Source organism: Canis lupus, chromosome 3 (genome assembly GCF_011100685.1).
Source record: "Canis lupus familiaris isolate Mischka breed German Shepherd chromosome 3, alternate assembly UU_Cfam_GSD_1.0, whole genome shotgun sequence".
Taxonomy (NCBI): Eukaryota; Metazoa; Chordata; class Mammalia; order Carnivora; family Canidae; genus Canis; species Canis lupus.
The window spans coordinates 64,337,753-64,360,422 of NC_049224.1; the positions used below are offsets into that span (position 1 = coordinate 64,337,753).

The 22,670-nt window shown below is 40.2% G+C and overlaps 1 protein-coding gene across 10 annotated transcripts in view; it reads left to right on the forward strand.

Annotated features, from left to right (window-relative positions):
* Nucleotides 1-22,670, forward strand: part of LDB2 (LIM domain binding 2) — a 375,134-nt gene that overhangs the window by 297,636 nt on the left and 54,828 nt on the right. For all 10 annotated transcript variants that reach the window (XM_038533315.1, XM_038533313.1, XM_038533316.1 and 7 more), the window contains exons 4-5: nucleotides 2,301-2,423; nucleotides 5,112-5,195. In XM_038533315.1, coding sequence (XP_038389243.1) covers nucleotides 2,301-2,423; nucleotides 5,112-5,195 — 207 coding nt within the window. The remainder of the gene's footprint in view (nucleotides 1-2,300; nucleotides 2,424-5,111; nucleotides 5,196-22,670) is intronic.

Consider the following 22,670-nt stretch of genomic DNA (forward strand, 5'->3'; position numbering starts at 1 on the left):
CCCTTTTGAATTAATTCACCTTGGTGAATTAATTGCCCTAGTAGGGATGTTCTAGAGGAGTGGTTTGGGGACAAGAAAGTCTTCCCCATTTCAGAGTGCACAACTCTCATGACTAAGATGCCAGAAAAGAAGCTCTGAAGACCACTCAACTGAGGAGTTTAGGGGCATGGTGTCTAAATGCCTAAAATTACCCATGGATTCTGTCTGCAAGTGGGGTCTGAGCTGGAGGTCTTCACCCAGATTTTCTATCATCCTACAGTGCTTCTGAGACCTTTGAAAAAAAGAAAATGGTAGACATCAATAGCATCTTTCTTAAGTAATGTCCTATCAACACATTACTAACTCTACTTGTGCTGGTATTTGGGTTGTTTAAAGAAAATATTATCAGAGCATGTGGTGGCTCAATTGGTTAAGCATCCAACTCTCTCTCTCTCTCTTTTTTTTTAAGCATCCAACTCTTGATTTCAGCTCAGGTCATGATCTCAGGATCGTGATGTTGAACCTTCCGTTGGGCTCCACACTGGGTAGCTCCACTCACAAATTTTCTCTCTCTAAAAAAAGTTTTAAAAAAAGAAAAATAGTAAAGAAAATACCCTTAAATTAGAGTAAATAGAAAGCACCTAACCCAGTGTCTGGGACATAGTTGGAACTCAATAAATGGTAGCCTTTTGTACTAAATTCCCAAAGAGAGAAATGGTAATATCTCATAAAAGATTGAAATGAATTGCTAATTATTTTCATGGACTATAGTTTTAGAAATGAGTATACCCCCTATTGAGTTAATTGTTATTTATGATTTTTAAAAATTGTGTAGTTCATTGATTTCCAAAATTTTATAATTTGTTTTTAGCATAGGAAGCCTTTCTCCAGGAAAGCTTGATCAGAAGTTCAATATATCAAAACGATGAACCTGAAGCTGCTCTGGTCAAATTGAGAAAATAGGTGGGGATCACATGGTCTGGATGGAGGCTGAACTCTTCCCAGAGCACCTGAGACACATCCCTGGATCCTTAGATGTCAGAGAGCACTTTATGACAACCACTAGTCTGGGGTTCTGCATTCATTAGTTACATTTCTTTTATCTTTAGAGCTATCATTTACCGCCATCCTACTATGTGCCAGGTACATACCAGGCACTCTACACATGCATTCTCAGTCATATATTTCCCTATCAACCCCATACAAGGTTAGTATTATCCTCATTTTAAAGATGAGTAAACTGGGACTTAGGGAATTTATTTGGTTTCCTCAAAGTCTCAAAATAAGTAAAAAATAGAGTTAGGATGAATCTAGTACTTTCTGATGTAAAAGCCTCTGTCTACTCTAAAGCAAACATGGACTGAATAATCAGTTGTAACTATTTAAAATAGACCAATATGCTACCACTACTTCCTATTTTTTAATTGAAGTAGGATCAGTAGTGTCCAATTGCTTAGCATTTTCTCCCATTTCAAAGTCATTAACAGTGAAATAAAATAGGTAAATTAAATAGAAACTACATGCTGAAAATGATCTGAATATCAAAAGAAGAAAAAAAATGATCATCCTGTCAAGGAAAAGAGCCTTGCAAATTCTGTTTCATTAATAATACATATTTTTCTGAGAAAGATACCGCCCCCTCCCCCAAAGACTGGCCTTTTATGCAAGCAGAAACTGAGACTGCTGATAGGATGTGATTGAAGGAATATATCCTAAGCATGCCTCCATTTTCCACATGCCAGTAAATGATCCCGGTAGCCTTGGGTTTTAAACATTGTCCCTCTAGAATTCGTCCCTGAAAATGAAAACTTACTCTGGTTGAGTAAACTTGTAGTAAGACACACTTAAGCATGAACTATTTTATTAGGTACTTTCTCCAGGAGGAGGGCAAGCATGATTAGAACAAGATTTCAAACTACGATGGTAGAAGGATGATGAAAGCAGAGATAAAAGGGGTGGGAGAGTTTTGCAGAGATACACCATGTGCAAGGAGCTTTTGACATAATACTGCAATAATATAGGTTTTGTTCCCATATTTGCAGTTGAAGGAACAGAGGCTCACAGAATTTTGGCAGCAACCAGTCAAGTTACTATTAGCTCGCAGCCAGTAAGCAGCTGTGCTGTCTTTTGAACCCATGGATTCTAGAGCTCATGGTTGTCTCAGTGTGCCATGGGTAAAGCATTTGTGTCACATCCTTGCAAGGATCCAGCACTGCCCAAAGACAGTCAGGGAGACCATGCTGAGCAGCTGACGTGTGAGTTACAAAAATGTGGCGTTCACAAAGTGCACAGCAAATGAGTGTGTTGTTTGTCGCTTCTAGGTATGTACAGAAGGCAGACTGATCTTGGAGTTCACCTTTGATGATCTCATGAGAATAAAAACATGGCACTTTACCATTAGACAATACAGAGAGTTAGTCCCAAGGAGCATTCTAGCCATGCATGTAAGTAATTTCAACACTATTTTACTCTCTTTTATTCTCCCCCATCATTTACTCAAGGAGGAAAAGTCTGGTTCTCTCTCTGAAAGAATACCAGCAGTCCTCACCTGTTGGGTAATGAACTCTCAATTTTGAGTTTTCCCCTCAGCCATTTTATTCCACAGGCCTTTCCCTCCCACCTTGTTTCTGAGTTTGGTGCATTGTGAGATTTTTTTCTGATACTTTATTATTTTAAACTCCAAACTGAGGTTACCTCAATAAACAGTTTGTACTTTTCTTAAATTCCACTGAGTCATTATCAAGTACTGCTCTGCTGGGCTATTAAACCTCTTATGTAAAACCAGGGAAAAAAATGAAACAAGAAGTAAGAAAAACAGTTTTCAGTTTTGATTAGGACCATCTGACAAGACATGGGGCTCACATAATTCAGATCTGTGTCAATATCCTTCCTAACCATGGTGCTGGAATGAAGCGGATGATTTGGGGTTCTCTCAGTTTCATTTGACCATAAATCACATCAAATTTATTGAACACCTACTAGGTGTATGGCCAGATCTGATGCCAATCTGGAGATATGTTTTAGAGGTAAGACTTGGTAGGAGCTAGTTCAGTGCAGTCCCTGAAGGCGTCAAAGACACTGACGTAAATAAATCCCCCTTCCATAATGCATGATGCAGCAGTTTCTGTAAAAAAAAAGCTTTGGAGCAAAATCAGACTTAATGAGCCTGATTTTTAAGACTCTGTACAGTCAAAAAAGAATACAATAAGAGTTGCTAATATTTAATGGGTGTTTGCTACACTAGGTCTTGTGCTAAGCATACATACACATTCAATTTAACCCTCCCAGTAATCCAGAGAGGTATGGGATCATTATCCCTGCTTTAGAAGTAAGAAAACCAAGGCTTGGGCTTGATACGTTGTTCCATGTTTCTCAGCCCGAAAGTGGCAAATCAAGATTTCCACTCAGCTGGTAAGGACTCCAAAACCCAAGCTGATGAGCCATCTGTCTCCTGACTATCCAATTCCAGTCTGTCTCCTCAGGATTTTGTCCTCGACCCTCTTCGCCCTACTGGTTAAGCCAATCTCTCCCTTTTCTATTGACCTTGTACTTTGTGCTGTGACACCCCACTCCCTTGGTCCAATCTTTCTGCCTCTCCATATCCCCAAGTTCTTCTTCACTTTCGAAGCCCATTTCACATCCTCCTCTCCCCTGGAAGCAGCCTGGAGTAGCCACTCGTATTGTTCTCAAAATAGAGACAGCAGAGGGTAGTGATCAGGAGCCTGGGCCCTGGAATGAGACCACATACCTTTGTATCCCTGTCCCTGTGTGACCTTGGGTGAGTGACATGGCATCTCTGGGCTTCCAGTTCTTCATCTATAAAATAGGTACAGTAGTAGAGCCTGCCTCAGAGGACTGGTTTGAGGATTAAGAGTTAACGCATGTAAAGGTTGTAAAACAGTGCCTGGCACGTAGTTGGTCCTCTTAAGTAGTGGTGACCAGCTTTTAGCAGCTTCAGCAGTGGTAACATCCTTCTTTCTGTTTATTATTATCCTGTCCTCTGTCTGCAGAGTTGATGCGTATGATGTTGGCCATAACTACTGGATGTGTATCTATAGAACCAGCTGTTCCTGGCATGTGGAAGGGGTCCCATAAACACTGATTCCATGTCCATACAAGACCCCTTTCCCATAAACTGACACAAGAAATGACAAGTTCTGACTCTTTTCTCTGAAACTCAGTTTTTTATTGATATACCACAGCCAATTGGTTGCATGACTATGAGGAAAATTAAATACAGGAAAGAATAAATTAAAGTGTTAGAATAACCTAGATAGTCCTGTGACTGCAGACATGAAGACAAAAGGATGTTTACAGAGTCTTTCTCTGTTTAGCTCCAATATGTTTTTACCAGTTCAGAAAGAAGGAAAGACAAACAGAAAAAAAGAGCATCAACCAAGATATTCACCTCACAATGAAATCCAGAAAGAATTTTTTTTTTTTTTTTTTTGGTAGCCCAACAGAACATCTGGGGTAGCCCATGGAACATTACATCCCCCTTTTAAATGTGGCAGATATTTTGGAAAATGTGATGCTTACCCTAACAGTCCTGCAGGATGAAAATTGTTGAGAACATCTATATATATATATATATATATATATATATATATATATATATATATATATATTTCTATGAAATATATGTAATTTCATAGAAGTGGCAAAGTTTTCAAATACAGTCTTGGACTCCAAGCTGTCAAACACAACAGTATCACAACAGGAAACAAAGGCCAGTACTAAAGCCTGGCCCTACCAAGTCCACAGGCTCTGCCTTTTCTGCTGAGTGCCTGAGACTTGGAAGTGTCCTCCTGGCAGGGCTTAATGACTCCCCTCCTGAAGATATGGGGGCCGCTCATGGAGGAAGTAAAGTTGTTTCTCCCAAGAACTGTAAGCATGCCTGCCTCATTTTGGTTCAACCTGGCAACAGATCTTGCAGCATTGATCCAAAAATGTCCTTGAGCCATTATATGCAAGTGTCTTCAAAATGTAAATTAAATTATCTCCAGCAACCTCCCCTCTGAGAAAAATCAACAGTGTCGAGATTGCATTTCTTAGCAACTGTAGCCCAGTCTGAGACTTTCTTGGCACCATCTTGCAGAGATAAGATATGTGATTTTTTTTTTCCTGTTTAGGCACAAGATCCTCAGGTCCTGGATCAGCTGTCCAAAAACATCACCAGGATGGGACTAACAAATTTCACCCTCAACTACCTCAGGGTAAGACCAATGGGATAATCACATTTCCTGGTGAGTTTGAAAAGTGCTTTAGAGGTGTATATATGTATCTTGAATGAAGGAGTTAAAATGAGGTAATATAGCACAATATGTGTATCTTACACTACAATGTGTGTGTGTGTGTGTGTGTGTGTGTGTGTGTGTTTTCAATGGAGGTTGGAGTTTAATTAACAAAGCAGCAAACCTAGACTTTGTCAGGGTTGAACTTTCTCTCTCTGTTTGTATGACTCTTAGAATTAATTATTCAAAGGCCAGCAATGTCTGCTCATACAATGTTTTGGCGCTATGCCCCTTGTAGTTGTCTCGTTTTTGATGTACTGTTGTTGAGTTTACTGCCTCTACATCTCCACCCAGGGAGTGTCCCGGAGAAGACTCAGTGTGCCCTCCAGAGAGGGTCCCCCAAAGTTTATTCCAATGGTGGAATACTCTCTGTGTAACATGTAATAGATTTTCTGAGTTGGATATAAAGTCAGTTTTGTTTTGTTTGTTTGTTTTTAAATAAAGAGTTAGGCAAAATTCTCTGTCTGCATGATAACTATAGCTTCTCTATTTGGTAAAAGGGAAGCACTTGACACACCAGTTTGCAGTGTAGAACTGTAGTCACTATGTTGCAGGTAGAGGATATGGTTTCCTTGATAAAGCAAGCATCATCTGCCAGACTCCGTAAGAAAGTCAGTGGTCATGTTCCACATCCTTTTGCCTCTGAGTCGTTGAGCTCCCTCATTGTCATTGTGTGGCCACTTCTCTGGTCCATTTCGTAATGGAGTTCGTGCTGTTGTTTCTTTATCGCTAAGCGCTGTGCTAGTTTGTGATTTTGTTTTGTGTTTCCAACCTTCTGTATACAATCATTTTGCATATGTCGAAATGCTGAAATGCTTTGGTCAGACTTTTTCTTCTGTGAATTAAGAAGGATTTGAACAAAGGCTTCCAAGTCATGTACTTATTGCCATGTGCCAGGCCCTAGGCTAGACAGTCAAGATTCAAAGACAAAACTCATGGTACCTGCTATCAAGAATCTCATTCTTCTGAGGGTGAGACCCATAGAGAGAACATTATATACAAAATCCTAAATAACAATGATAGAATTTTCCAACTGGAATTATGAGAGTACAAAATGGAGACCTCCCAGAAGAATACATCACAGAAGATTTGTGGAGGAGATGGTTCCTGACTTGAATGTGAAAGAATGAATAAAGGTAAACCAGGGGAAGGAGGCAGGAAGGTCATTCCTGTTAGAGGGAAAAGAGGGGGTCTAGATTAGGGGATGGAACTCCAAGCAGGCTACTGATCCGGAACATGGAGTGAGAAGCCAGGAGAGGCAGGTGGGAGAGTAACTTGGGAGCCAGGTCTTGGAGCAACTGCCTGGCCAGGCTACCAGGCCAGAAGCCTCTAAAAGGATTAAACATAAGCATAGTAGTGTCCCCCTCCTGAGTACAGGGAGAAGAGCTGTTTTCCATCCAGCCTAGATGTCCTAGATCCAAATCCAGGTATGGTAAAAGCCAGAGTCAGTTTTGCTCCCCACTCCTACCTTGCCCCAACACTACCACCATTTTGGTAGCCCTGAACCAGATTGTTCTCTGGTAAATGGTCCTGTGGTCCCTGCTCAGAGAGAAACCAGAGTTTGCCCAGGAGGGTGGGTGGACAAGCGAGAGCTCCCATTAGGGTAGCTGGAGCTAGGTTCATTCAAACAAGCTCTGCATTTAGAACTAGGTTCATTCAAACAATTTCTGCATTTAGAACTGCCCCCATAGGGCCGTGGGCACAGTGGAAGTGGGTGGCAAGGCCTGAGAGGTGGGGGTCTATGGCATGCTTTAGCCATGGGAATTCAGAAGGCTGCTGTCTCCTGCTAGGCATTTCATCTTGTGAGAGACCATGAATGGTTTAGTTTAAGCTATCTGAAGATGCCTTTCCTCAGATAGAGAGGTTCTATACTATATGTCCTCAGTTGACCCTACATAGGAATCTGGGACTCTGGATTCTATCCTAGACTTGGTCACTGACCCTCTGGTAAAATCTGGACAGATGCTCTATTACATCTTTTAGCTGCACTTAACACAGATCAATAAATGCTAAATTTCCTTCCTCCCCTTTCCCTAGCTCCTCTTATTATCATCAGGAAAATGGTGACCTTCTCCTTTGGGTCAACAAGGTGGTTCCACCTGGTTCCCATGTTCTGTAATTCTCTGATTTTAACCCACAAAGACTGAGAAGTCATATCTGCAAAAGTGGAGAAAGGCAAGGATTGGTACCAACCCATCTCCCAACAGTGATATGTAAGGAAGATGTGTATGGGTTTGGGCAATATGGAGTAGTGTTTCAAAGGCTATCACTTAAGTGGCATTTACAGCATGTCCTGAATTCACTAGTCTTTGCAATGGTCTATGTGCATTAACACCATTCATGTAAGAGAGCCAGGCATGGAGAGTTCAAGTAAGTGAACTCAGTCACCCAGCCTCACACCACCATGTGACTGGACTGGGATTTGAACTCAGGCATTCTGGCTCTAGAATCTGTGCTTCATACAGACCTCTGCTGCCTTCCTAATAAGAAGGGAAGACAATGATATTGACAGGAATCAGATCGTGTCTTTCCTGCCTTGACAGGGGAGGCAGCACCATCTATCACTGGGTCCTTAATCCACTTTGCCAAAAGTAATGACAGCTGCTTGTAAGGTTTCACATACAGATTAATCCATGTAAATGGCTTAGCACAGGGTCTGAGGACAGAAGGCACTCTGTTGTGTTCATTTTCATAATTTATTGAGCACCTACTATGTGCCCACCATTGCTGTTCATACTGGAACCATCGAGAGCAACATGGCATCTGGCTCTCTTTCACTCTGGGTCCACCTAACACTCCTTTACTTTGTCTGCTCACGCATCCTGGGTCAGCAGCTGTTTGTCCTTCCTGCCTCCATTATTCTTCCTTTTGTCTACTCCCTCCGTCACTTATTCCTCTGTCAATTGGTTCAGTACTCTTTCAATGAGCCCACTCTGTCTTCCTGGCCTTATGCCAAGTGCTGGGCCTTCAATGTGGAGAAGATGTGGCCCCTTCCTGGGCTGGGTGAGGCCAGTGGAATACGGTCAGCCACAGTTCCAGTGAGGTGTACTGACAAGGAAGGACCTACAGGGCTTGGGGGGGTCTGGGGAGCTGGTCATCTGGTCTCCAGATAGAAGCCACCTTTTCCAGCAATAACTCAAAGCAGTTGTGAGCCACTTAGCAGGTCAAGTCTGAACAGAACCCTACACTCAGTTCCCAAAACCGGGCACATGGGCTTCCATGAGGAGACCTGGCCTTGTTAGTGGTTACTAAGAATGACAAACAAGGATTTTCTTTTTGGATTAGAACTGTGATCAAAGATTTCCTTAATGCTCTTTTCATCTGATATTCATAAGACAGCTGAGCAATCACCAAATCCATTAATTTATAAAACTTCTTTAAGACCTGGATCTTTAAGATCTTTCTGAGGAGCCAGGCCTTTGCCTGAAGACTCAGGGCTTTATCTGAGGTATTGTTTAAATAGTTCATGAGGAGCTCCAAAACCACACCCAGATCAGGAAAAGAGGTCAGAAATGTGTGTTGGCAAGTATTAATCCAAGGTCTTCTAAAACAGCAGACAACTTTTTTTTTAATTGATTCATCCTTCTTTGGAAAGGAGGGCTAGAGATTTTAAATGCTACAGACATCTGAAATTTCAATATGTTGTGTCTTCCATGTAACACAGTTAAGCACTACAGAAAGTAAGCAATTACAGTCATCTAGCTTCGCCAATACAGGTTCATTCACTGCCATGAAATTCCGAATCATTCTCATGAAGGTCTTGCAGTCAGGGGCGCTGCAGAGCTGACAGAGGGGCTCTGGTCATTGGAAGAAGGAGTAAGTGAAGCACTGTGCATGTGGTTTGAGATTGCAAGTGCTGATGATGGCACCGTACTTGGACACTCGCCTGGCAGCACTTTGGAAGGAACTTTGGTGACCTGATGCTTTTGAAGTGACAACAGAACAGATGTGATTTGAGTTGTCAAATTGCCAGGCATTGCCTCCTGTCTCCTCCCAGCATAACAAGGCTGGAGGTGCTCTGTGTTAAGAAGTGTGATGACGCCTGGCTCTCTGGTCCCAGTGGAACAGCAGCTGGTGGTTGCCGAATAGGGATGGGACTCTGATGAGATGTCACATTTCCTGCCTCAGTGACCTCTGGTATAGGCCAGGGATTACTGTTCCTGTGGTAGTTACCTAAGCTGGGGCTGGGAACAAGCCTGCAGAGTGAGGAGTCATTGCCTCCTCCACATTTCACAAAACATGTCCATCGAATCCTGGAGAGGGAGATTGTTTCCCAATGTAGGATGATGGCACCGCTCAGTGCATTCTAGTGAGGAAACGAGAGAATTAAGGGCTAGGAATTCAGGAACACATCCTTTGCCATGTTTGCTAGAAAGCAGCAAGTCCTGCTATCTGCCTGGCACGGTCAGGAAAAGATCCAGTTCAGCAACTACAGGAAGACAGGGTGCAGTTTGATAGTATTGGGGCATCTGAGTCAACAAGACCTGGTTGTGCAACCTTGTCATTCCCGACAGATCCACTGTTCATTGTTTGCTATTCATTGTTCACTCCATAAGCATCTATTAGACAGGCCTCCTTTGTGTCAGGTCTCCATAGCTTTCAAGGAGGTCATTGTAGATCGGTTACAAAAGAAAACCAAATCTACTGGGAGAGAAATCTGCCCAGGATACAGTGATCAATAGAGTAGCTAATATTTATTGAGCACTTACTATGTGCCAGGTACTGTTGCTAGGTACTGTGTACCAAGTACTGTTGCTAGGTACTTTGCTGGAATGCTGTTGCTTTTTTTTTTTTTTTTTTTTTAATACTCATGACAACTTTATGAGTAAGGGATTCTTTTCAGTCCTATTTTTCAGGGGAGAAAACTGAGACACAGAGATGTAACTGTGACTGAGTCACAGACCAGATAAGTGGCAGAGTTAGGATTTAATCCCACAGCCTAGGTCCAGCTAAGCACAAAGCAGGGAGAGGTTGTTAGAGGTTGGACATGGGAGGCTCAGAACCTTTAAGCAGGAGATGGCCCTTGAATTGATTCTGAAAGGTGAGTAGGTGGTCCCAGGTACACTAAACAGAAAGTTCACCACAAGTGGTGACAGAGAAGGATGGAGAAAGTTGTGGGTTTGGGGAACTCGAGACAGTTTCACATGGCTGGAATGTAAGTTTTAAGTTTGTTTTAGGTGCCAACACAAAGTAGGTGTTATCACCCAAAATGTATGACTGAACTGAGTGCCACAGTTCTAGAGAGAGTTTTGCTCCAGTAAGAATACAGCATAACAAGGGAAAGCACTTCATGCTGGCACTTGAGTTTGGGGGCCAGACAGACAGGAGGATGTGTTTGTACTCAGAGACTTGTTAGCTGTGTGACCCTGGACAACGTACTTGACCTCTCTGAGCCTCAATTCCCTAATCTGGAAAATGGGTTATTATACCACCTTTATTGAATTCTAGTGAGATGGAGGCATGCGGAGGTCCTATTTCTCATTTGCCAAGTGTGCTTTTTGTGAGGGTCACTGGGAAAAGTCAAATCGTTCATTGGATTCCCTTGCACTCAGAGCTTATGAGAAGAGCTGACAATGTACTCAGCAGCCGTGTCCTTCTTCCTAAATTATTGGCTTTTATTTCATCAGAGTGAAAGCCCTTTCTCACTCAGGGTTTGAAATTGCCATCACTTCAAATTTCCTATAAGCACTTCTTGCATGTGAATGTTTACTGAATGCAGTTAACTGTTTTCTAAATTTAACTAGCTTTAACGAATTTGATTTTCAAACTGAAAAAGAAATAATTGATGTCAATTTCATTTCAATTCCACAAAGAGAATGGGGGGTGGGCAATGCAGAAATCATGTCCTGAAGCATTTACTTTTATTTTTTAATTTTTTAAAGATTTGTTTATTTGAGAGACAGAGAGAGGGAGTACATTCAAGCAGGGGGAGGGGCAGAAGGAGAGGGAGAGAGAGATTCTCAAGCAGACTCTACACTGAGTGCAGAGCCTTATGTGGGGCTCAATCTCATGACCCCGAGATCATGACCTGAGGTGAAATCAAGAGTTGGACGCTTAACCAACTGAGCCACCCAGGCACTCTATGTCCTTAAGCATTTAAAGAAAACCTGCAGGATGCAAATTTCCAGGATACCATGAGTGGAATGTGGTATTTTCAATCATCTCACATCAACAATAGAGGAGATGGTCCTTGCATGCTCTCAATACACTGCAGGGAGACATTGGCTTGTACAGTTGTCTCCATCCTCAAGAATCTAAGGTACTCTGGTTTTGTTTTCAAGGTTTTTTTGTTTTGTTTTTTTTGTTTGTTTGTTTAAGTTTTGAGTCAACTGTTTAACCAAGAGCTCTATTGTGGTGGCATCTACTATGTGCCAGGAACAAAAGGTGGCATCTACTATGTGTCAACAATAAGGGTGTTGACAAGAATGGATAAGATATACTCTATCTCTCTAGGAGTTGAAGTTACTGGAACAAGTAGATCCCATTTACAGTTCATAGTCCCCCCTCAGCTGGAACTTGAGTCATCCCAGAACTTCTTCCTCTCCTAATATCCTTGAGGATACGCTTCCTTGTTGGTCTCAGCATATGACTTATATTGGACTGTTTACAGTTTCTAGTGCATGAGTAGAGTGCTCTACTTCACCATGCTTGTCTAAGGCCCTCCATGCTTAGACCGCTGCTGCTTTCCAGCCTTGCCCCGCATCCCTTCCCCATCTCACATGTCACCCTGTAGTCACACAACCACTGGCAGTTTTTCAAATGTGTTGTGTGTCTGTTGCCTCCATGCATTGGCATAGCACAACTTGACTTGTCTCACTTCCTAGAACACTGTTCCCACTTTTCTCTCCCCATCCAGTATTCCCAGGCCATCTCCTTCTCATCCTTCAGGACTCATTTGTGCCTCATCTCCTCCAAGACTTTCTCTCTGACTCTCACCCAGGGCAGCTGCCCCTCCCCACTACTCCTGGAGCTCTGTGCACATGGTCTCTTGCTTAGCTCTTGATAGGTCCTGCATAAAAACTATCTCTCCACTCATCTATCTCCTCCATACATAGCAACAGATTGATTATCTTGTGTTTCCAGAGCCTCACAAGCTGTAGATCACAATAAGCACCCAGTAAATGTCTCCTGAATGGATGGTTGCTAGATGGGAGTTTGGTAAATGGAAACTAGATTTTGAATGACACTCTCCCCCCTACCCCCCCACACCCCCGCCAAACACAATAGAATTCAGATGAATTCACTTGCCCAAGTGTCTAAGGGGGAAAAATGTGTGATTGATTTTCAAAATCACTACCTAGAACCTCACCATGAAATCTAAAGAGCAGAAAATTTGAATACATTGAGAAAATGAAAGGAAAACCTGGCATGGGCCTCCAGATCTCTAGTGTGCAAAATTCCCCCTGAAATTCTCATAGTTCCCAATGTGAAATTTTTACTCTAATATCACAACTTCCACTTGCTCTGAATCACTATTTAATTTTTACTCTAAATGCCATTATACCCTTTTCATTATTTTGGAAATAGTGTTCTTTCAAATCTCGAAGACAAATTCCCTAATGGGTGATTATTTTTGTCTGTTTTCTTTGGCCAGATTTTCCTGAAGCTGAGATCCATAGACTTTTTTTTCTGCATTGTGCTTAACGTGACTTTAAAACATCTTATTATCCTGTACCCCAGCCAAAAGATGTTTTCTTTGTGTTTCTTCTTACTATTTATCCATTCATATGCATAATTTCTGCATAAATGTAATCAGTATACATATGATTTCCTAATGTTATTTGGTAAATACTTTTGCATGTTTCTACGTAGTCATCATATTCTTGGTTTATAATAGGCAAATATTCCAGTGTGGTGCTAGGATAGTGTTTATTTAATCATTTCTCTAAATATCGAGCACTGAATTCATGTTCAAGTTGCCACTGTCATTAATACCATTCCTCTGAACACCTTTGCTGTGTCCTGCTCTGGGCAGTGCTGTCTGCAAGCAGAGGCTGGACCGTGGAGTCCATGTGCTAAGAAAAATAAATGTGCTTCGGATTCAGAGAAATGTGGGTTCAAATCCTCTCCCCCTTGTATCTGTATTGGCCTTGAACAAGTTGTTTCAGTTCTCCAAGCCCCACTTTCCTTATCTGGAAATCAGAAAGAATAATGTCTCACAGGTTGGCACCAGTTATAAGATCAGATGACTTATGGTTTATAAAAGTCTGGCTCTCAGAAGGAGCATAATAAATACCAGTCCCTTCTTTTACTATCTGAGAGCAGTGGATCAGGATTTAGCTTTCACTTTTGCTTCTTACTTCTTGTATCATATTCATTAGCTGCCTTAATTCTTTGGGGCCCCAGTTTTGTGATTAGGTACATTGTGAATCATAGTAACTGCATCACAGGTGAGGGTTGAAATGATAATGCATGTAAAAAGCACATTTAACTCTAAACTATGACACCAGAAAGCCAAGGGAGCCCCATCCCATTTATCATCTCCTGTGTGTTGGTCATGGCCTTGAATTCTACACCTACATTCTGAAGTCATGTGATAGATCAGAAAACACAGAAGCGATTGATTAATACCTGCCGAGGAAGGAGGCAAGAAGGACTCTGAGACGTGTGCCCTATTACTGGCACGCCCCCTTTCCAGTACAAATGTTATTACAAGGGTGTAATATCACTGGGTGTTTTCAATATCATTTATAACCTTCTGGTTGGTATTGTTGAATAAGTCTCACCTTTCATATAAGCACCAGCATCAGCTAGGTGTGAAAGCAGCTGGGGTTCACAGTAATGCTTTTGACCCCATATCTTTAATTTCCTGAGTGAAGACTTTTGTTGTTATTACTATACTATAAGAACATTGGTCCCGCATGTAATCTCTACCGGTAGCAAAGAAGTAGAATCCATGCCTGGAAGAATTGGGTGGTTGGCTTTGGAAAATGATCCCCAAAAGAATGACATGAAGTGGCCTCTAGGGGAGTGAGTGTGGCTGGAGTCAACACTTGGAATCTTGTCAAGGTTTTTTGTTTTTTGTTTGTAAGGCTTTGAATGCCAACCATGTTATTTTCCTTGGTCTTATAACATGAGAAGGGACAACAGTCCAATCTTGTTTCCTGCCTAAATGCCAAGCCAAGCCCAAGGAACAGGAATCCCTGCTCAGCAATTGAGATGAACCATGGTTATTAGTGCTCAGAACAGGCTTATTAAACACTAAAGTTTGGAAGGGGAGGTTGCATGAACCATACCAGCAGATCTTCCCTCTGTACCTTCCACAGTGTTTGCACATTTTAGACTCTCCAAAGGCTCGTAACCCAGAGTGTGCTATTCAAGATGCGGTCCATGGCTCATTGTGGGTTTGCAAACTGTTACCAGTCTGTGATTAAGTATGGAAAATGAGAGTAAGAACTTTAACACTACAATAGCAATTTGACGTTGCGAGGACATCCAAGAGCATGTCCAATAGACTCATCCCACTGATTAGGTTATAGAGCTGTGCTGGTGTTATCAAACTTGCATGGCCCTGATGGTCACTGATCAAAGGCTGGAGGAACACATGTCACAGACAGTTGGATGGACACTTGCATGTAGAGCATTGTGACATGAACCGATTCAGAGATAAGCTCCAGCTTTTCCAAGGACCATCCAGAATAACAATTATCATCATAATACCATCAGTTTTGAACAACTACTGTATGTTCTCAGTAAAACAATGGGATAGCTATTGTTATTCTCATTTTACAGATAAAAATCAGTCATTGCCTAAAGTGACAAAGCCAGCCAGCAGTGTTTTCCTGGCTCAGGTCTGGCTTGTCCCCCCAGACTGCTACACATGACCACTGCTATAGTGAGAACTGGTTTCTTGGCGCTGGCCAATGCAGGAGAGCCAATGCTTTAAAAAGTGAGGAATTTGTCATCTGAAACAAAGCTGTCACACCTCATTCTGATTCTTCCACTCTTCTTCCTCCTCCTCAGAGAAAGGCTCCATCTGAGAGGAGGCAGAGAAAGCCCTTCTGAGCCATGGGAATGCTCCACACACAGAATGATTAAAACTTGGAACACCCGAAGGGCACTTTTAATTGCATTTGGAGGTAGAAAAGTAGTACATATGACTGTATGATAAGGGAATTAAAGTAGTTAACTCTTAAGTGAAATAATTGTAACATAGAGACATCCCAGTGTCTAGAAAAACAGTGATTTCTAAAGTCAAGGCAGAGGGAATGGCTATCAGAACATTAAAAGAAAAATACACACGCACACACACACACACACACAGCAACACTATTTTCACAGAACAATACTAACTGAAAACAATTTCAGGGCCACAAATGCTTCTAAAATTCTTGGGCTTAAAAGTACAAATAGGGCTCAAATTAAAGAAAGTTATTTCCCAGTCTCAGGCACGGAGGAAGAGAAAGAAATTTTTGTTCAACGAGACACAGAAAATCAAGGGAGATGGTAAGGTGGGCAATTGGCAGTCTGGGGGAAGAAAAGCTGAGGGATTGCAGTTAAGTGCAAGATGGAGTCCAGAGTTAATTCTCCTGGAAAATAGTCTTCCTAATTGTCTAGAATGGGTAAAAAAAAAAAAAAAAAAAGTGTGTCAGGAAAATGCAGGGAAGGGGGCAAGAGGAGAACTGTTTCAATTTTAGAGCATAGGCAGGGAAGTAGCCTGAAATATGAAGAGGGGCTGGGAGGTCACACTGCTTAGAGATAAGGCCCAAGACCTTTCTATGTCTGGTTTCAGGCTGCTCTCCACCTTGGCTAGGTACCATCTTACTGCACACAGAAAGCTCAAATTATTTAAATAAAGTGACAGTTCTTAGATTGAATGGCCTCATCATCTGTCCCTAGCAGAGTTCAAGAAACACATAAGGGGTGAAAGGGAGGTCGAAGTCCCTGGTGTTGATGTACATAACGAGCTTGGAAATGGCTATAAAAATGTGTGCTATAATTAAGATAAAACAAGTTAGATTTGCAATGTCTGGATATGCCACTCAAAGGAAAAGAGAAGGCATTGACTGGGTATTGTTGAGTACCTACTATGTGCAAGACACAGACTTGGTTTTATTGAATCCCCACAACAAGTTTGGGAGGTAGGTGTTAATGGCTTCATTTTACAGAAGTAGAAACTGAGACTCATAAGGGGTTCTGGGACTCACTGAACGTCATTCAGTGGGTAAACTGCCAGGCTGGGACTGGATCCCATGTTGGCCTGATGCCCTCACCACTCTGTCATGCTGCAGAAATGTCACCTCCTAATGAGAGCTGAGTTGAAGAGCTGGATGAGGTCAGTCATTTCCACTGAGATGACCAAGCTATTCTGCCAAATTGTCAACAGGCAATTGTCAACAGATGCAATGGATAGAGAACTCGGAACAGTTATGCAGAATGGGGTCAAAGCCCAGCATGGACTCATTTCACGATGTCTTACATCCTTCTTTGTCTCAGACCTCTTCCAAATCTCAGGCCTCAAGCTATTACCCATCGCCCAGATTTTCCCCCTAACTCCTAGACTACTATCCCCAGTACCTAAACATATATTTTAAAACCACAGATCAGGTTGTCATTCCTCTGAGGTAGACCTTAAAATCATCTGCTTAAAAAGCATCCAGTGAAAATCCAAAATCCTTAGTTTTGCCCAAAAGGCCTTATGGAATATGATCCCCATCTCCCTTTCCCCCCAATCTTCATTCCATAGCAGTGTCCAGTTCCCCAGCCTGAGTTTTGCTTTTCCAGCATACCAAGTTCCTCCCTGTGGCAGAGCCTCTAGCTCTAGAACCTTGGGCAATGGCCTACTCGTTCAATGCCTCAATTTCTTCATCAATAGTCCCTTACCTCGGAGCACCTGGGTGGCTCAGCGGTTGAGCATCTGCCTTTGGCTCAGGTTGTGATCCCAGGGTCCTGGGATCAAGTCCCACCTCAGGCTCCCAGCAGGGATAATGCTTTTCTCTCTGCGTATGTCTCTGACTCTCTGTGTCTCATGAATAAATAAATAAAATCTTTTTAAAAAAAAAATCCCTTAACTCATTGAGAGGCTTAAATGGAATAGTACTGGTAAAGGGCTTGAAATAGAGCCTGGTACATAGTAAATGCTCAGTAAACTCTCCCTATATCATCGTCATTATTCTCATTGCCTGAGATACTCTGGCCAGATTTTTGCATGACTGGCTCACCATTATTCAGGTCCCTGGACACATCGTCTTTTCCATCTCAAGTGACCTAGCCACTCCCAGCTACTTTCTACCATACCTCATTATGAATTTTATTTTCTCTGTAGCATCTTCATCAGTTGAATTATCTTACATAATCATCAGTTTGCCCTTCTGTTGTTTACCCTTCTGACCTTTCATGCCTGACACTGGAATATAGTTTGAAAGCGGGAACCCTGTCTCTTCTTCTCTGATGTCTGCAACACAACCTGATATTCAGTGATTAGAATGTCAATAATTTTAAGTCTACTCAGCTCCAGATGCACTCGTTGACAAGCTGGAAGTTTTTAAAGAGGAAACCATTTATAAAATCTCAAACCAAAATATAGCCTTGGAATACTTGAGAATGCTATGGAAAGGCTGTTAGCCATCCTTGACCTCATAGACTGAACACCTGGAGTGCTTTCCTTTAAGGATTTGATATTCTTTGCAATTCATAAACAGCCTTGTCTGTGAGGGTAGGTGAGGGATTCATTTTATTTCATAAATGTGCCTCATCCGCAAGACAAAGGAGATAAGCGTGATTTCTAAGCACATCTACTTAAGCATTCTAAAAAGAAGAAATGCAAAGCAGAAATATTAGCAAATTCTACAAATAAAATATTAATAAACCCCATGCTGGAAATGAGGAAACTGAAATCAAGTGGTTTGAGGCTGACCCAAGTCTATCTGCTTGTTAGTGTAGGATGGTTTCTGGTTTTCTTTTTGTCTTATACTTTGTTTGCAGGATCCATTCACACTCATTCAGTCTACAGATGTTTACTAAACACTTACTCTATGTCTGGATCTGCTCTAGGCTCTAGGTATCAATTTCTCTATTATTGCTAAATATTTCTGGGCTCATGAGAATCTCACATACGTTGCCTCTGATATCCTTAAAATCTTTTATACGCCCATCATAGCATAAGACTGGAAGTCTCCCCAAGAAGGCTACTATTTTCTCCCTCTTCTCTCTTTGCCTATTTCTCAGGCTTTGTGAAATAAGGTAAGGGAGTTACCCCTTTTTAGGTCAATAGCCAAGGATCATCATGGAAACTTTTGTCCTAAGAGAAGAACTCAACTCCAGAAACCTCACCACATGGATTTCTTTAAAAAGTATCTGTCGCCTTAGGAACTAATCAATGAAGCCATTGCTCTTCCTTCCTTTCTCAGCACCCTCTTTTGATTCCGTCAGCCTTTACCAAAGATAAAATTTGTTCCCACCTATCATATATTTTTTAAACAGTTTTACCATGAGTGGGAAGCTTAAGGGGAAAACTGAAAGTTTTTGTGATGTTGATGAACAGAATTTATAAACATGTGAAGTGATAGCAACCCTACCATTTACACTCAACTTCTGAGCTTCAGGACTTCGGGTATCTCACTAACAGATAAGAGGCAGGAAGGACCAGACTTTGCTTTAGAATAAGAAATGTAGGCTGAGTATTGAAAATGGTCATGCCCTGGCAGTGGTCTAGTCCTCTGGCAATTTCCTCAACACCAATTGTGTTGCATCTGTTCTGGCTTGCCATTAAAAGCAGAAACCATTCCTCTTCTGTATATTTGGGTGGAGGGTGGGCTAACACTTACCTCCATTAATTCAAAGATATATGAGACCTCTTATACTAAAATGCTCTGTAAGCTGTAAGGTTCTCCTGTGAAAACAGACTTCCTCACACACTCTTCAAGCCTTCAGTGTCCAAATTCCTGCTATCTTAACTCAGAAATCAAGAAGTTGTAAATGAAATTTTAATATATATCTTTCGTTATGCAATTCAAGCTACTCACTACCCAAAACACGGGAGCCAAATTGATTCATATAGTTCAGGAACCTCATCATTCAGCACACTTGCTCTCCAAATCGGGAAGCTATGTGTGTTTAGGTGGCCAGAAATAATTGAACCAGCAGCCACCAATCATGGCCACTAGCACAGTCTAGTTTATACAGGAGAAAATAATTGGGGTTGAATGATACAAAATTACTATTTTTGCAGGTCAAACACTGCCAAATATTGGCTATTTCATATGGGTCATCCTAATGTTTGAGAAACACAACCCTGTATCAAAGGGAAACAATCATTTGATTCCATGATTTTTATGTTTCCACTATTATCATCCAGTTCCTACTCAGCATCATAATTATAAACACAACAGCCATTTATTGCCTGGTGACTTTGTACCAGGCACTCAGGTGACTTAACTAACCTTGATCATCTCCTTTTAAAACTTAATTATTTATATTTTGAATAGATAATGTACTCATATACTAGTGCAAAACTCAAAAAGTGTAAAAACTTTTAAAATATATGCCTTCACACCTGGCCCCAACCTCTCAGTTTCCCTCCCTAGAAGCACTCAACATTGTCAGGTTCTTGCATTTTCTTCCTGGAACACTCTATACAAATGCAAGCATATATTGCTTTAAGCACACACATATATACACACTTGCAAATCAATGGTAATATACCGTGCATTCAGTTCTAAGTATTGAACAGTGGCATTCTTAATAAAAACAGCAGAGAGGGGCACCTGGGTGGCCCAGTGGTTGAGCGTCTGCCTTTGGCTCAGGTCATGATCCCGGGGTCCTGGGATCTAGTCCCTGCAGGGAGCCTGCTTCTCCTCTGCCTATGTCTCTCCCTCTCTCTGTGACTCTCATAAATAAATAAATAAAATATCTTAAAAATAAATAAATAAAATAAAATAAAATAAAATAAAATAAAAGCACCTGAGTTATATCCTGAGGAAGTGTATCATTCTAGAGATAGACCATATTTTATTTCACCAAGTGCTTTATTGACAGACACTTGGTTTGATTCTTCTAAACTTTTTCTACTCTTAACAGTGATTTGCAAATATCTTTTTATATTTGAAAACATAGGAGCAACTAAAAACCTAAATTTGTAGGAGTAATAAAATCGCCAAGTCAAAAAACACGTACATTTTGTAATTTTGGTAACTATTGTCAAGTTGGTCAACTTAAAGATTATACCAGGTTTCAGCTTCACCAGCAACATATAAAGTGACTATTTCCACACTTTTTAACAACTAGAAGCTATCAAAATTTTCTCCTATTTTCCAATATTATAGGTGAAAAATGATATCTCATTTTCATTATAATATGCATTTTTCTTATTACAAGAGGGATTTATTATCTCCTCCTATACTTAAGAGCCATTTATATTTCCTTTCTTGTGAGTTATTTGCTCATAATTTATCCATTTTTCTATTGAATTGTTATTCTTTTCTTATAGATATGTAGGGCTTTATATTTTAAAGAAGCACACACTTCATTGTGATATAATTGGAATTACATTGCACATTTGTAGTTTTATTTTTTAAAAATGTGTATAAAGTTGCTTTGCTCATTGAATTTGGTCTTGCTGTGTGTGTGTGTGTTAAATGAAGCAATTTCCCCCCATGTCTTCTGTTTTGTGTTTTGTATTTAGCGTTAACCCTCTTTGAGTTATGATAATAAAAATTCATTTCTCTTTGTTTTTTAATGCCACTTCTAAAATTTGGGGGGGAATTTTACTTTTTATGTTTAGATAATTGATCCACATGGAGTTTGGGCAGCATAAAGTGTGGAGAACCTACTCAATTGTGCAATTGTTCAAACAGAATTTGTTGATTAATACATAGTGTTTTCACTGATTCGAAATACTACTCTGGCATATTTTAAATTGCCATAGGTATTTGTGTCTGTTTCTGGGCTCCAATTCCTGTTCTGTTAATTTCTTTTTATATTCTTTTTTTTTTCTCTCTTTTTATATTCTTTATCAATACTACACTTTAAAACAAATTGCTGTTGCTTCATAATATACTTTAGTATCTAGTAGAATTGGCATCACATCATTATTCTTCTTCATAGGACTCTTAGATCTTTGTTTATTTTTCCGTCTAAACTTTAGAATTAGATTATCTAATTTTAAAATAAGTTTATTGGTATCCCATTGAAATTCTATTACATTTGCAAATTAATGTTGGGGGAATTGCTATCATTATGATGTTGGTTCTTTCTATCCAAAATTCTGGATAGCTTTTCCAGGAGTGAGGTCTTTTTGGTATTCTTTGGTAATATTTTTAGGTTTTTCTTTGTCTGTCTGTATTGTAAGTGCATGTGTTTGTGCATGTGTGTGTATTGTTTTATATACAGATATAGATATGTATATATTTTCCATTTCTTGGAAACTTTGGACCTGGAGAATCTATTTTTTGTTTAGAGTCATAAACATGATCTTTTCTTCCATTTTATACTTTCATTGGTTTTGTTTATAGTTATGAAAGTTATTGACTTCTGTGTTTTAATTTTATTCCCAAGAACCTTACAGAATCTTCTTAGTATTTATAATAGTTTTTTTTTTTTTTTAAGTTTATCCTCTTGGGTGTTCTAGCTAAGTTATATCATTTGCAAATAATGAGACTTTAACCAAGTCTTTTCCAACTTTTATATTTTATTTCTAATTACATTGGCTAGTATCATCAGAAAAGTGTTAAATAATAGTGAGGATAATTAACATCCTTATCTTGTGTCTGACTTTAATGGGAATGCTTCTGGATTTTTTCATTAAGCAGGATGATGGCTTATGATTTGAGATAGATATATTTCTCATGTTAAGGTAATATCTATCTATTCTTATTTTATTAAGAGCTATTTAAAGTTAAAAAAATGGATGTTGAATTTTATCCCATGTATTTCTGGTGTGCAAGGAGATGGTATTATTTTTTCTTTTTATTATTATGATTAAGATTATTAATAAGCATAATTGATCCTTATTTGGTGCAATTGGTACCTAAGGCAGTATCTAATTGCTTGCCCAATCTAGAACTCATTACTATTCTTATTTTCATTCCAAAATTTTTAAGAAAACTGAAATTTGTGAAAGTCAAGTAACTTGAACAAGATCAGACAACCTGTAAGTGGCAGAGCTGAGATTGGACCCAGGCCAATGCCTTGGGTATAAACACTGTACAAAATTCCATCTTGATAGATTTCTTGATAGCAAGTCATCATTCCATTCCTAGAAGCAGCCCTATGTTGTTCAGTTTGTATCCTCCTTTTATTGGGTCACAGATTCCATTTGCTAATATTAATTTACAATTTCTGCATCATCATTCAAAGGGAAATTTAACTAAAATTGTCTTTTTTATAATATCTTTGCCAGTGTTGAGTTTATTGATAACTCCATGAACATTTTGGAAACATTCCTCTTTTTGTTTTAAA